The 11,674-nt window shown below is 60.3% G+C and overlaps 5 protein-coding genes across 5 annotated transcripts; 2 read left to right on the top strand and 3 right to left on the bottom strand.

Annotated features, from left to right (window-relative positions):
* The first annotated feature begins 962 nt into the window (after positions 1 to 962).
* On the top strand, positions 963 to 3,653 carry GGTG_10304 (hypothetical protein). The gene is made up of 3 exons (XM_009228176.1): positions 963 to 1,886; positions 1,956 to 3,186; positions 3,264 to 3,653. Exons 1-3 carry the CDS (start codon positions 1,572 to 1,574, stop codon positions 3,401 to 3,403), a joined length of 1,686 nt encoding a protein of 561 aa, XP_009226440.1. The 5' UTR covers positions 963 to 1,571; the 3' UTR covers positions 3,404 to 3,653.
* On the bottom strand, positions 3,598 to 6,177 carry GGTG_10303 (hypothetical protein). Its single transcript, XM_009228175.1, has 2 exons — positions 5,080 to 6,177; positions 3,598 to 5,008 (listed from the first exon to the last, which is right to left on the bottom strand). Exons 1-2 carry the CDS (start codon positions 5,958 to 5,960, stop codon positions 3,946 to 3,948), a joined length of 1,944 nt encoding a protein of 647 aa, XP_009226439.1. The 5' UTR covers positions 5,961 to 6,177; the 3' UTR covers positions 3,598 to 3,945.
* A 39-nt stretch (positions 6,178 to 6,216) lies between these two features.
* GGTG_10302 (endoplasmic reticulum mannosyl-oligosaccharide 1,2-alpha-mannosidase) lies at positions 6,217 to 8,995 on the bottom strand. Its single transcript, XM_009228174.1, has one exon. The coding sequence runs from the start codon at positions 8,507 to 8,509 to the stop codon at positions 6,488 to 6,490; it is 2,022 nt and encodes a 673-aa protein (XP_009226438.1). The 5' UTR covers positions 8,510 to 8,995; the 3' UTR covers positions 6,217 to 6,487.
* On the bottom strand, positions 8,928 to 11,581 carry GGTG_10300 (U2 small nuclear ribonucleoprotein B). The gene is made up of 3 exons (XM_009228172.1): positions 11,319 to 11,581; positions 11,022 to 11,241; positions 8,928 to 10,951 (listed from the first exon to the last, which is right to left on the bottom strand). The coding sequence occupies exons 1-3, from the start codon at positions 11,393 to 11,395 to the stop codon at positions 10,652 to 10,654; spliced, it is 597 nt and encodes a 198-aa protein (XP_009226436.1). The 5' UTR covers positions 11,396 to 11,581; the 3' UTR covers positions 8,928 to 10,651.
* On the top strand, positions 9,296 to 10,620 carry GGTG_10301 (hypothetical protein). The gene is made up of 3 exons (XM_009228173.1): positions 9,296 to 9,891; positions 9,970 to 10,191; positions 10,315 to 10,620. The coding sequence occupies exons 1-3, from the start codon at positions 9,541 to 9,543 to the stop codon at positions 10,477 to 10,479; spliced, it is 738 nt and encodes a 245-aa protein (XP_009226437.1). The 5' UTR covers positions 9,296 to 9,540; the 3' UTR covers positions 10,480 to 10,620.
* Positions 11,582 to 11,674: the final 93 nt, after the last annotated feature.

Here is an 11,674-nt window from a genome sequence, read left to right as displayed (position 1 = left end):
CTTCTTCTCGGTGCGCTCTAACTCTTCCTGGAGAAGAGGCGCCGCACAGTCACGAGCACACGAGCCCACGACTGTTACGCGACTCGCTGGAGTTTGGGGCTGCATTTCATGGCGTTCATAGGACGGAACTGTCGGGGACAGACGGCTAGCTGGCTACACTCACCCAATATTTGCCTGGGCAACCTACCACAGTGCCTGCCCGAGACTCCTTTCCAAGAAGGACTCGGTATCTTTTTATCTAGTAATCAGAACAAACGTTCAACAGATTCTTGCCTCCCTTTTGAAAACCTCGGATTTTTGGAATATGGAAGGAGGGCAACTGCCCAGAAGTCGACTGCGGCAAGTAGGAGCGATGGGATTGTAGGCGTCGGGAGAGAGCGATGGCTCAGTCGCAACTTGGTGGAAGAATTGGCACTGGATGCAAATTATCTTTGCGCCTTCGCTTGGACGTGCCAAATGAAGCCTTATGCGTGTCAGAAAGAGAGAGTGTGAAGTGCCAGCCAGTCTATGATTTGTAGGCGGGGCAGTTGGAAGCGGGGCTAAGTACGGGGTCAGGAGCCGTCAGGGGCCCCTCGGATCTGACCAGGTCTACGATTGGCCTGGCGCACAGCCAACCTTGTTTGCTTCCTTCGCCCTTGGAATTCCCATCATTACTGCACCCTTAAAGAGGGAAATGTCTATATACCCATCAGCGAAAGCCAAAATGTACTCGGGATACCCAGTGGCACATGGCGACACCTCATGTTTGAAGTTGCTGCCGATTTCTGTCTATTTGCCTGACTGTCTCCCTCTGCTGCCTCTCCCTTCTCTCTCCACGATGCGAATGCGACATGCCGTCATTTGAGATCCATCTAGTCCCGCAAGGTCGGAAGGGGCAAGGCTCGCAATTGATGGCGTGCATGCAGGCGACCAGACTCCAGTGGGTCCGCCCGGCTGGTACCTGCTTTTTGTTCGCGAAGGATCAAACCTCGCCTGCCCGTGCTCTGCCCTGGCACTCCTGGCTGCTGCTTGCTGTAATGAGGCAGATGTCAACAAAACAATGCGCAGGGCAGGGGGACCATGGGGGGGAGCACCCTCCCCCCACCTTTCAAACGCCTGCCGGCTCGCGCCTCCCTCCGCTCAATAAGTTGCCTGGCTCTGATTTTTTGCCCGGCTGGCACTCCATCACCAATTCATTCCTCCCTCTCCGGCTGTTTGTTGCTTGACGCGCCGTCCTTTTCTCACCCTCACTCGCCCCCATCGCACCTTTCTGGCTGCTTCCCTCTGTCATACCAGTATCCAGGTTAGGTAGTCTCTGCCTTCGCGCTTCTTTCGTCTTCTTCTATCCAGCCTAGGTCCAGAGGTCCAGGCGCACCAGGTCCAAGCTCAGGTGCAGGTACAGGTGCCTACCACTGGTCCGGAACACAAGGTTCCCTTCTCTTGTCGTGGCTTCTTGACTTTCTACCTTATCGCCGGCTCTTCCACCTGCAACGCATAATTTCCCTCGGGAAGCTTGTTCGTCGTCCGACGAGCAACACGCACCCTTGCCTTCTCGCCCAGTCGCCAACAACAGGCCGACATAAACAAACACAATGGCGCTACAGAACGCTTACCTGCGCTTCCTCGCTGCGCCGGACCCGTCCGCCCTGGCCGAAAACGCGTCGCTGAGCTACATAACCACCACCACCACCGTCGCTGGTGACGCCGAAGTTGTCCAGCATCTCACTGACTTGCGCAAGCACCTCAACAAGACCAAGGAGGATATCCTCTCCTCCATCGAGGGTCGCGATGGTCTCGGCATTGCTCTCGAGACGGAAACCTCGCTCGAGTTCACCGTCAGCGGCGGGCCGTATCTCCCTGGGCTGGACGACAACTTTGTTACTGACCGCGGTGTCCACCTTGTTGTGGTGCGTAGCCCGTCGCTCTAAATCTACTGCAGCTACAACCAGCTAACCTAGACTCTGCCCTGGCAACAGACGCACTTTGTGGCCTTTGACAGGGCCGGCAAGATCGTGCAGATTCGCCAGTCTTGGGACCAGGCCTCGCTCCTGAAACAGCTCGATGTTATTGGCAGGAGCGGCCGCAACTGGCCTATCCGGGATAGCAAGGACCAGATCAAGCTGATCACCAAGTGCGTTGGCGGCTCCGCCGCCGCGACGGAAGCGGCAGACCTGGCTTCGCGCTCGCGCGGAAGCTCGACCAATGCCATGCGCGACCCGCACGCGACCCTGAACCTCTTTGCCCCCCGCGCCGAGGAACCCGAGCCCGAGAGCATCATCTCCCCCTACGCCGGCAAGACGCGACCCCACCAGCGGTCCTTCACCGAGATCCTCGGCGATGAGCCCGAGGACGACGATGGCTCGGGAGTGTCTGGCGACTCCCCCTCCAAGAGCGTGATTGCGCCCAAGGGCGGGGCTGGCAAGAACTTCCAGCCTATGCGGCTCTTCGATGGCGCGGCCGAGGCCCAGGGGCCCGACTCGCCCGAGCAGAGGGCCCCCGACCGCTTCTACCGCCCAAACCCCAAGAAGTACGAGCATTTTGATTTTGTCGACGGTAGTGACCCGAAGGACGCGCCTGTCAAGGGCACCGCGTTTGAGGATGTGGCGAACGGAAAGCACAAGAGTCAGTGGGCTTTCGAGGACTTCACAACTCCTTCGAAGCCGCGTCCCCGACCCACGTGGTCTCAGGAGGAGCGGCACTGGAGCACCGAGAACAGCGAAGTAGCTGAGACGCCAGTGGCCCAGAAGCCCGCCCCGCCCAAGCCTCGTCGGGACGCGGCGGCCCACTTCGAGCTCCAGGACGACGGCGAACCTAGTGGCGAGCCGCGCCCGGCCGGCAGGCCGCGCGGCGCCGGCCACAACGACGGCCTCGGCCTGTACAAGAACAACCTGTACAGCGCCGACGGCTCGGCACCCCCGGAGGATACCGACTCGCGTGTGCTCGGCAACATAACGAACATCAAAGAGAGGCGCCGCGACTTCAACTCCAAGTTTGAGATGACTGACGACAGCCCCAGGCAATCCGAATTTGGCGCCAATGTGTCCAGGCCACCCGTCCCGGAGGATCGCAAGAAGGCCGTCAAGAACATGGAGGCCAACTGGTCCTCGTACGACAAGTCTCCCGCCTCCCAGAAGGAGAACAGCCTCCCGGTCGCTCGCGGCGTCAAGAAGACGGACGAGCGCGGAATCGTCATCGGCGGAGACGGAAGTAAGTGCAATATTTCAGTTCCGTCTGGTTGGCTTAATTCGCTCTTCCTGCTAACCATTGTTATCTTGCATCACCAGTGGGCGGCAAGAAGGGGACCAACCGAGACTGGCTCTACAGCGAGGAGGCCGAGGAGGCCGAGGAGACGCTACAGCCTCGCCCCGTTGCTGGCAAGAAGCAAGGTGTCCCCGTCAAGTCGGGCAACTTCTGGGACTTTTGAGAGGCGCGACGCGTGCCAGTCTATCTCTCCGTGATGGCTCTTCGGTTCCCATATTGTCTTTATTATGATGTGATGCGCCTCACGCTGCTCACGATTACGTAGACTTTGTACTTTTTCCTCATGACTGAGCACAGAGCTAGACCGAGCACGGAAGTGTCGAGCTCATGCAGCGCTGCTGGCGCCCTTTCCCATGTCTTGTTGGCAGCTTTGCGCAGATAGCCATTTTGTTTCATAAAAAGTTCACCTGCCATTCACTCGGTTCCATGCTCGGCTGCTTGTTACATCAAAGTTACAGGTCTTGCAAATTTATTCACTCTATTCAAAAGCCCTTGGGGCGGGATAACCATGTCTGTCGTAGTTTAATGTGCACACAAGGGCATGGGATTCATGCACAAACTTAATGCTTCTGGCCGACCTTGTTCACCGTATCGTATCCAAGAAGGTAGAGGAACGTATAGGAAAAGGAGGTATAGGCAGAAAAGACGAGGGCAAGAAACAATACAAACAATCAACGAAAAGAAAAAGAGAAAGAAAAAAAGAATCTAACAAAAGTATCTATACAACTTTTTCCAAGTGGGCCAGGACCCCTTCTCGGAGACCTCCTGGGCCATGAGGATGGGCAGGTTAAAGTCGCGGCGGCCCGTGTCGAGGTCCATGTCGTCGGTGCGCACAAACGAGGTGCGGTAGTAGAGCTTGTGGCCGAGCCACATGATGAGGACGATGGGGACGGCCATGCAGCGCAAAAAGAACTCGGACGCGACCTCGAGCGAGGTCTTGTGCTCGAAGCCGAGGGGCCAGATGCCGACCCAGAACTGGGCGACGAGGAAGACGACGTTGAGGACGAAGCCGAGCCAGGAGCCGGCGACGCCGGCCTGGGCGCGGAAGGCGAGGTCGCCGAGCGACCTGCCCTTGTGGATCCAGGCCCGGCGGAAGCGGATGTGGGCCAGGCAGATGCTGCCCCAGGTGAAGATGGAGCTCAGGGCCGAGACGGCGAGCAGCCAGTTCAGGATGATCTCCTGGTCGCGGTGGTTGGCGACGTAGGCGATGAGGCCGAGCGACGACGACAGCAGGATGGCGACGAGGGGCCGGCCGCGGCGGTCGACGTAGGACAGGATGCGGGGCGCCTGGCCCTGGTCGGCGAGGGCGGCGAGGGTGCGGCTGGAGCCGAAGACGGAGCTGTTGCCGACGCTGAGGACGGCGATGAGGATGACGCTGTTCATGACCGAGGGCAGGACCTCGATGCCGGCGCTCTCGATGGCGATGACGAAGGGGCTCGAGTTGAGGTCGACGACCGAGGTGGCGCCCATCAGGTCGGGGTTGTCAAAGGGCACCAGCAGGCCGACGACGGTGAGGGCGACGACGTAGAAGATGGTGATGCGCCAGAAGACCTGCTTGATGGCCGTGGGCAGCGACTTGCGGGGGTTGGCCGTCTCGGCGGCGGCCAGGCCGACGAGCTCGGTGCCGGCGAAGGCGAAGGCGGCCGTGACGAAGACGGAGCAGAGGCCTTTGAAGCCGTTGTTGAAGGCGCCGGGGTCGTGCCAGTACTTTGTGCCGATGTAGCCCTCATCCTTGGTGCCGCCGATGTTGATGACGATTCCGAGGAGACTGGTGCTGTCAGCCAGGCCAGGCCCTTGGCGGGGGATACAACAAGACCAACAAATAAATAGCATACTCACATGAAGCCAATGACGGCAGTGACCTTGATGATGGCAAAGATAAACTCAGCCTCGCCGTAGCCCTTGACGCCAAACAGGTTGATGGCGACAATGACAACGAGGAAGACGGTGACAAAAATGGAGCGGTCCAGCTGGTCGTTCCAGTAGCTGATGGTGATGGAGGCGGCGATGATCTCGAGGGGCAGGACGACGAGCCACTGCAGGGCGTAGTTCCAGCCCATGGCGAAGCCCCACGACGGGTCCAGGAAGCGGGTGGAGAAGGCCGAGAAGGAGCCGGCGACGGGGAAGACGACGGCCAGCTCGCCGAGGGCATGGACGGTACAGTAGAGCATCAGACCGATGATGCAGTAGGCGAGCAGGACCGAGGCCGGCCCGCCGGTGCTGAGGGCGCTGCCCGAGGCGACGAAGAGGCCGGTGCCGATGGAGCCGCCCATGGCGATCATCTGTAGGTGGCGGCCCTTGAGCTCGCGCGACAGGCCCGAGTTGGCCGTGGCGAGGGCGGCGCCGTGCATGTCGAAGAAGTGCCCGCCGTCCTCGGGGTCGCGCGAGGGTAGCGGGACGGGTAGCATGCCGCCACCGCCGCGGCCGGGCGGGGTGCCGGGGGCCAGCGATATGGGCACGGCCTTTGGGGTGATGCGCATGGCCGGGTCGCGGCGGAAGCTGTCGGCCCAGCGGCGGAGGGGGCCCTGCCGCGGCTCGTCCTCGTAGGTGGGCTCACGCATGCTGTAGTTGCTGCCCTGGGCGACGCTGTCCTCCTTGCCCGGCAGCAGGCTCAGCTCGATGTCGCCGCCGCCGCCGCCGCCGGGGGGCATCCTGTGGGTGGTGCTGGTGCTGGTGCTGGTGCTGGGCGCCGTCGGCGAACCGAGCGTCGGCGGGTGCATTGCGCTGTGGCTGCACTGATCGCGAATGCGATTCGGTCCGATGCGATGCGATGGGGGCGGACGTGGCTTTGCTTTTTTTTGTATTTTTTTGAGGGGGGCGTCGTTTCTGGGGGATTTGATCAGTCTCTCGTATCAATCGCCTTGCATCATCGAGACACACGCCCCTAGCTTCTCAGCCAGCTGGGCTAGGCAGGCACGCACGCACGCAGGGTTTGAGAGGTGTCAAACGGCAAGCACAGCTGGGCTGCCTGATAAGCACGCGACTGGCACCTGCCCATAAAGCCACTAACAACTGCGCTCCTTCGCTTTGGCACTTTCACGTAGCATCGGGTAGCACCCAAAACAAGCCAAGAAAATAAGATCGGTACCAACTGGAAATGCTACAAAATGCCAAACGACCTCCCAGCCTGTCCGGGCCGACATTTTATGTATTTTATATCATTACCCGAGCTCGGCCAACCAACCCAAACAAAAAATGCAACACAGATCCCATACCATGTACTCCGACATTGCTCTTATCTGACCATCTAATGCGTGCTCTTGGCGTCCTTCTTGCTGCCGCCGTCGCCGCTCCCCCGCGCCTTTCGGCTCCAGCCCGTCGAGAATAGCGGCCCCATGTCGAAGCGAGGGAACGGGTGCGCCTCGGTGTTGATGACTATGCGGTCCAGCGGTAGCACGTCGTTGGGCGAGAACAGGAGGTAAAAGTACTTGAGCGTCTCAGCTAGCCAGAAGCTCTCCATGTTGTCGCGCGTCACGGGCGGCATCTGGTCGGCGTTGGACAAGCTCGTGAAGCCGCCGCCGTCGGGCACGGCCGTGTGCTCCATAAAGGACGCAAACATCTCCCACCCCCACTCGCGGTACTTGTTCTCCCCCGTGATGCGCCACATGTAGAAGAGGCTCTCGACCGTCTCGGGCCGCTGCAGGTTGTGCGAGTCGACCTCCTTGACGACGTAGTCCTTGCGCCACTTGGCCTGGGGGTCCTCGGAGAAGTGGTCGGGCGGCGTCGCGTGCGCGTCGCCCTCGCGCGCGGCCGGGTCCCCCACGTTGAAGAAGGTGATCTCGGCCGCCAGCCCCGTCGCCATGTACTTGTACATGCCCCAGCACGTGTGCATCAGCTCCCGCGCCAGCCGCATGTCTGCCTCGTCCTGCCGCGTCCACGTCTTGAGCCGCCGCGCCTCGGCCTCGGTCAGCCCTCCCGTGACCCCCAGCGCGATGGTGCCGGGCATGAAGCAGACCAGGTGGTCCATCTTGGGCGACAGCGGCCGCCCGAGCCCGTCGGGCCGCTCCCCGATGATGGTGAAGCCCGAGGGCTCCGTGTACGACACCAGGTGCTTGCGCACCCCGCCCATGGCCTCGTGCCACATGTCGCTGTACACCTTCTCCTTCTTGTTGGTCTGCAGGTACTGCTTGATCAGGTATTCGTAGTACGAGTCGCCCCTGCTGCCTAGACGGATGTTCTCGCCCCGAAACTTGCCCGTGGCCGGGTCCAGGTAGATGGGCACCAGCCCGTCCCACTCGTTCAACCCGTCTACCACCTCCATCACCTTCTCGGCCTTGTCCCAAAACATCTTCTCGCCCGTGAGCTTGGCCAGGTACTTGAACTCGAGCTGCAGCGTCGTGGCCTCGGCCGTCGACGATGCGCCCGCGTCCGAGTGCGACGCGATGCCCTGGAACTTGCCCAGGTTGACGCTGGCCAGCGGGATGCCCGACGGCGTCTCGAACGCCGACAAGAGCCGGTCCGCCAGGTCCTTGGCCTTTTCCAGATACAGGTCCTCGCCGGGCGTGCCGGGGTCGTCCTCGGCCAGCGGAGCCATGTCGGGGAACTCGGTCGAGAGGTAGTGCGCCGACAGCAGCCCGCCCACCATGCGTATCGTCGTCTCGAACGTGTTGACGTCCTGGTCCTGGTCGTACGTCAGCGACTTGGAGATCCACTGCCTCGCGTGGCTCAGCTGCGCCGTGAGGTTCATGAGCATCATGGTGTCGAGCGAGTCCACAATGATCCAGCCCAGCCCGCTCTTGGCCATCTGCCGTCCGTGCTTGGAGACGGGATAGAACTCGTCGTAGCCCCACGCGTACCGCTCGTAGGCGGCCCAGCTCAGCTCGAACGCATCGACCACGCGCGCCCTCCGTTGTAGCCAATCGACCTTGGCGCCCAGGGCCGTTTTGCCGCCGTTAGGGGGCCATGACCAGGCCCGCAACGGCTTCGTGACCTTTTCCCTGTGCTCCTCGAAGGCGCCGCTCAGGTAGAAGAGGCCGATGACGGCCAGGAACAGGAATCCGACTCCTCGTTTGGACCGGTATATGGGGCGGCTGCGGTGGGAGGGCGGGTATGCGTATGGTTTGTCTTTGTACATCGGGAGGGCGGCCCGGCGGGCTGGGTCGAAGAAGCCGCCGACGCGGTCCTGAACGCCACCAAGCACGCCGCCGTGGATGTGGCGCTGGTGCTGCTGCTGTTGTGCGCGCGAGGATGCCCACAGATGGTCTTCCAACTCTCGCTGCTGTGGGTTCCCAAACGACGACGGCACATGCTTGGGCACTGCGAACGACATGGCCTCGGCGGCGAGGAGGCTGTCGCTGCTGCGTGCTGTGTGCTGTGCGCTTTGCTGAGCTAGCTCGGCTTGTGCGGGAGCGGGAGCGGCGGCTTCAGCCGTGGTTACTGCCACCTATATTTGGGGGCCCCTGGCTCGCTGCCACTGCTGCGACGTGGCGTTCCACCTCGGCTCCAGGGGGGGGATAGCTTGTCCAAGGGGCCTCTTCTCCCCTTGGGATCGAGTCAAGGCAAATCGTGCGGATCTTGGAAGCCCCAGCCAGCTCTGACCGATTGACCCTGGCAGCCACAAAGGTTCCCACCCAGGCCAGGTATGTGGAGGTGGGTCGAGGTCGGCGGAGTGGAATTATGATGGCGACGGCAAAGCAGTTGGTGACGATGAAGATTGCAGTTGAGCAGCCCGAATAAAGGCTAGGAGATAGACGAGCAGGTTGGTGATTAGATATGTGTTCGCAGAAGCAAGTGACGGGCTTAGAAACCACCTGGCCAGTGAGTTCCAATCGGCATTCGACCACCTAACTGATTTAGCAAAACAAAACAAAAACAGCCACCACTGCCCAATCCGTCGCCCTAGTGCAGCCCTGCCGTCATTCTTTATTTTTTCTGTTTGCGGGTGCCCAGCCTTGTTCTTTACCACCTCCGGCCTGCCACTTCTGTGAAAAGGGCACGCATACTACAGCCAGAGGCAGTGGGCCAACTCGGGTCAAACTTTACATATGAGTTTGGCTTCAAATGCATATTACGAGTAGTATGAAATGGTAACATGACAAGTTGCGATGGGTGTAATGTGCCAACCCAACAATTACACAGCGCCGAGTTTAGGTACCAAGAGCTGTTAGCTGGGTATTTCTTGGGAGGGGTGGCCTTTGAAATGTGTGTGGACACCATCATTCCAAAACCCCCACGATCGAGCAACTTCGTCTTGGGTACAAAGGGCTGTCTACCGTCTACCTGTATCTACCTAGGTAGGAACCTAGAACCTAGGCACCTGTCTATAAGCCTGGTGCTTAATCCGACCAAAATCACGTCCCGATGCGCGCAAAAAGGAGCTCCGACTTTCGGGAGTATCCCTTCCTCCACGCCGACGAGTTTGCCGAGACCTGCCATCAGCTCGACAGGAGGTATCGACGTGCCGCTCTGGGCCCGCTCCGCAAGCAGTGGAAGCTCAACGTCATCTCTGCCCTCGACGCCTGCTTTGCCCTGGGTCCCGAGTACAGCACATATGTCCAGATAGTCCGCCCCATCACCGCTGCCGAGCTCGCCCTCGACGACGCTGGCCTCTCTGCCCAACTCGGCGGCTTCTCACTCGGCGCTGTCGATGAAGATACTGCCGCCCACGTTGGCGCCGACCAGCACATGATGGACCTCGAAGACGCGGATTCGGTATGTTCCGCCTCCCCGCAGCTTGCCATGCCACACAGCTCCCCTCGCTGCGACTGAACCAAGAGTCCTCCGTGCCAGTCGGCCCTGCCCAGCCGACCCACTCCCGAAGAGCTGCCCAGCGTCACCTATGAGGTTCACCTGCACCCTACCTACCGAGTGCCGTGCCTATGGTTCTCTCTGCGCGGACTGCCAGCCGACGAGCCAGCGCTGGACCTGGATACGGTCTTCCGGCGCCTGGTTCCCGACCAGTTCAAAGAACGGCTCCGGACGCAAGGGCCGATTGGGGCCATCTCAGCAGATGTAAGCAAGTCTGGATATGCAGCCTTCTTCCGAGTTTCTTCCGAGTTCAGGGCCGGTCGGTCTATACTAACACGCTGCGTCCTCTTTCTGTCATTTTTCTTTGTTTCCCCCGCCTATCTTCAGCACCATCCCATAACAGGTCTGCCAACCTTCTTCATCCACCCATGCCTCCTTGGAGATGCAATGTCGGACTTCGACTGCTCCAGAGAAGACTATCTGATGGTTTGGTTGGGGCTGGTGGGTGGCTGCGTTGGCCTCTGGGTGCCAACCGAGATGGCATTGGCGTAGCAGACTTGGGTGGTGGCCGTCTAACAAGGCTCCAAGAAGGCGTGCCATACGGAGGGCTGAGACGGTTGTGTCTCCTCTCCCTCCCCGAGTCGCGTTTGGAGGCCGGATCGCCACACCGGATTTCGCGCGAGTAGGCCCGGTCTGAACCGGAAAAGTATGGTTGACAGTAAGCCTACTCGTCGTCGCTGTCCTCCTCCATGGCGACGTCACTATCCTCATCCTCATCCTCCTCATCCCTGACTCGCTTTTGGCCCCTGTTTTCGGCGGAATCGGCGTCCTTCATGGCGTGGTCGCCAGCTGAGGGGGGCTTGGTGGGAAGCCCGTGAGCTGCGGCCCCTGGCACAGGCGCGTTGAAAATACTCTGCTGCAGTTCCGTGACTTGGACGTTTGTGGATGCTGATGGGTTGGACAGCTTGAATGTGCCGTCCAGCTTGGCAACTGTGTTTGATTTTGTTTTGGCGTACTCGATTTTCTACCCATGGCAGGATTTCTTCCATCAGTCATCACACGCTCGCTAAGGGTGAAGGCGGTGCCAGACTTACAAGTTTGCTCCCAAAAAAGTCGAAATCTTGTAGAGAGCGCATGGCCTGTGTTGAGGCGTGTATGTCCCGGAACACGATATGGGCCTGTCCGCGCATTTTGGATGTCTTGAGAGCGACAACGTCGAGCACAGGGCCGTATGTTGAGAAAAGCATATATAGGGCCATGCGCATGTCCTGCTTCTGCAATCCCCTCGACGAGGGTATGTCTCGCACGTAGAGCCTGTTGGAGGTCGCAGGCGGGGTTCAGTGGCTGCCCGTACGGTCTATCGGTGTAAAGCGCCAGAACGGCACACTCACGTCTGATTCGGGGCGACCTGCGAGACCTTGGCTGGCAGGCCAGCGCCACGCGGGGCTGCGGCCGAGGCCGTGGCCATTGTGTCTGAGGGACCCTGTCGGGGAGACCGTGTCGGAGAGATCCTGTCTGTGCGAGAGTTTGTCGTTTGTCGAGGAGGTGCAGACGTTGGCACGGCGCGGTGCGGCGCGAGGATGCAGGGCGTGCCCTTTTGTTGGTGGAGAGGGTGGTTGTCGCGTCGAGGTCAAACACATATGGAAGCTCGTCTCGCTGCTGCTTGCTCAGGATTCGCACGAAAAAGGCGGGACACAGCTCCCGCCTGTCAGGTGGGATGAGTCATCAGCCTACGCACGGGCCTTGA

This window comes from Gaeumannomyces tritici (genome assembly GCF_000145635.1).
Source record: "Gaeumannomyces tritici R3-111a-1 unplaced genomic scaffold supercont2.5, whole genome shotgun sequence".
Classification (NCBI taxonomy): Eukaryota; Fungi; Ascomycota; class Sordariomycetes; order Magnaporthales; family Magnaporthaceae; genus Gaeumannomyces; species Gaeumannomyces tritici.
Note: the sequence above shows the minus strand (reverse complement) of the source record. Positions and strands in the feature narration are given on the sequence as shown.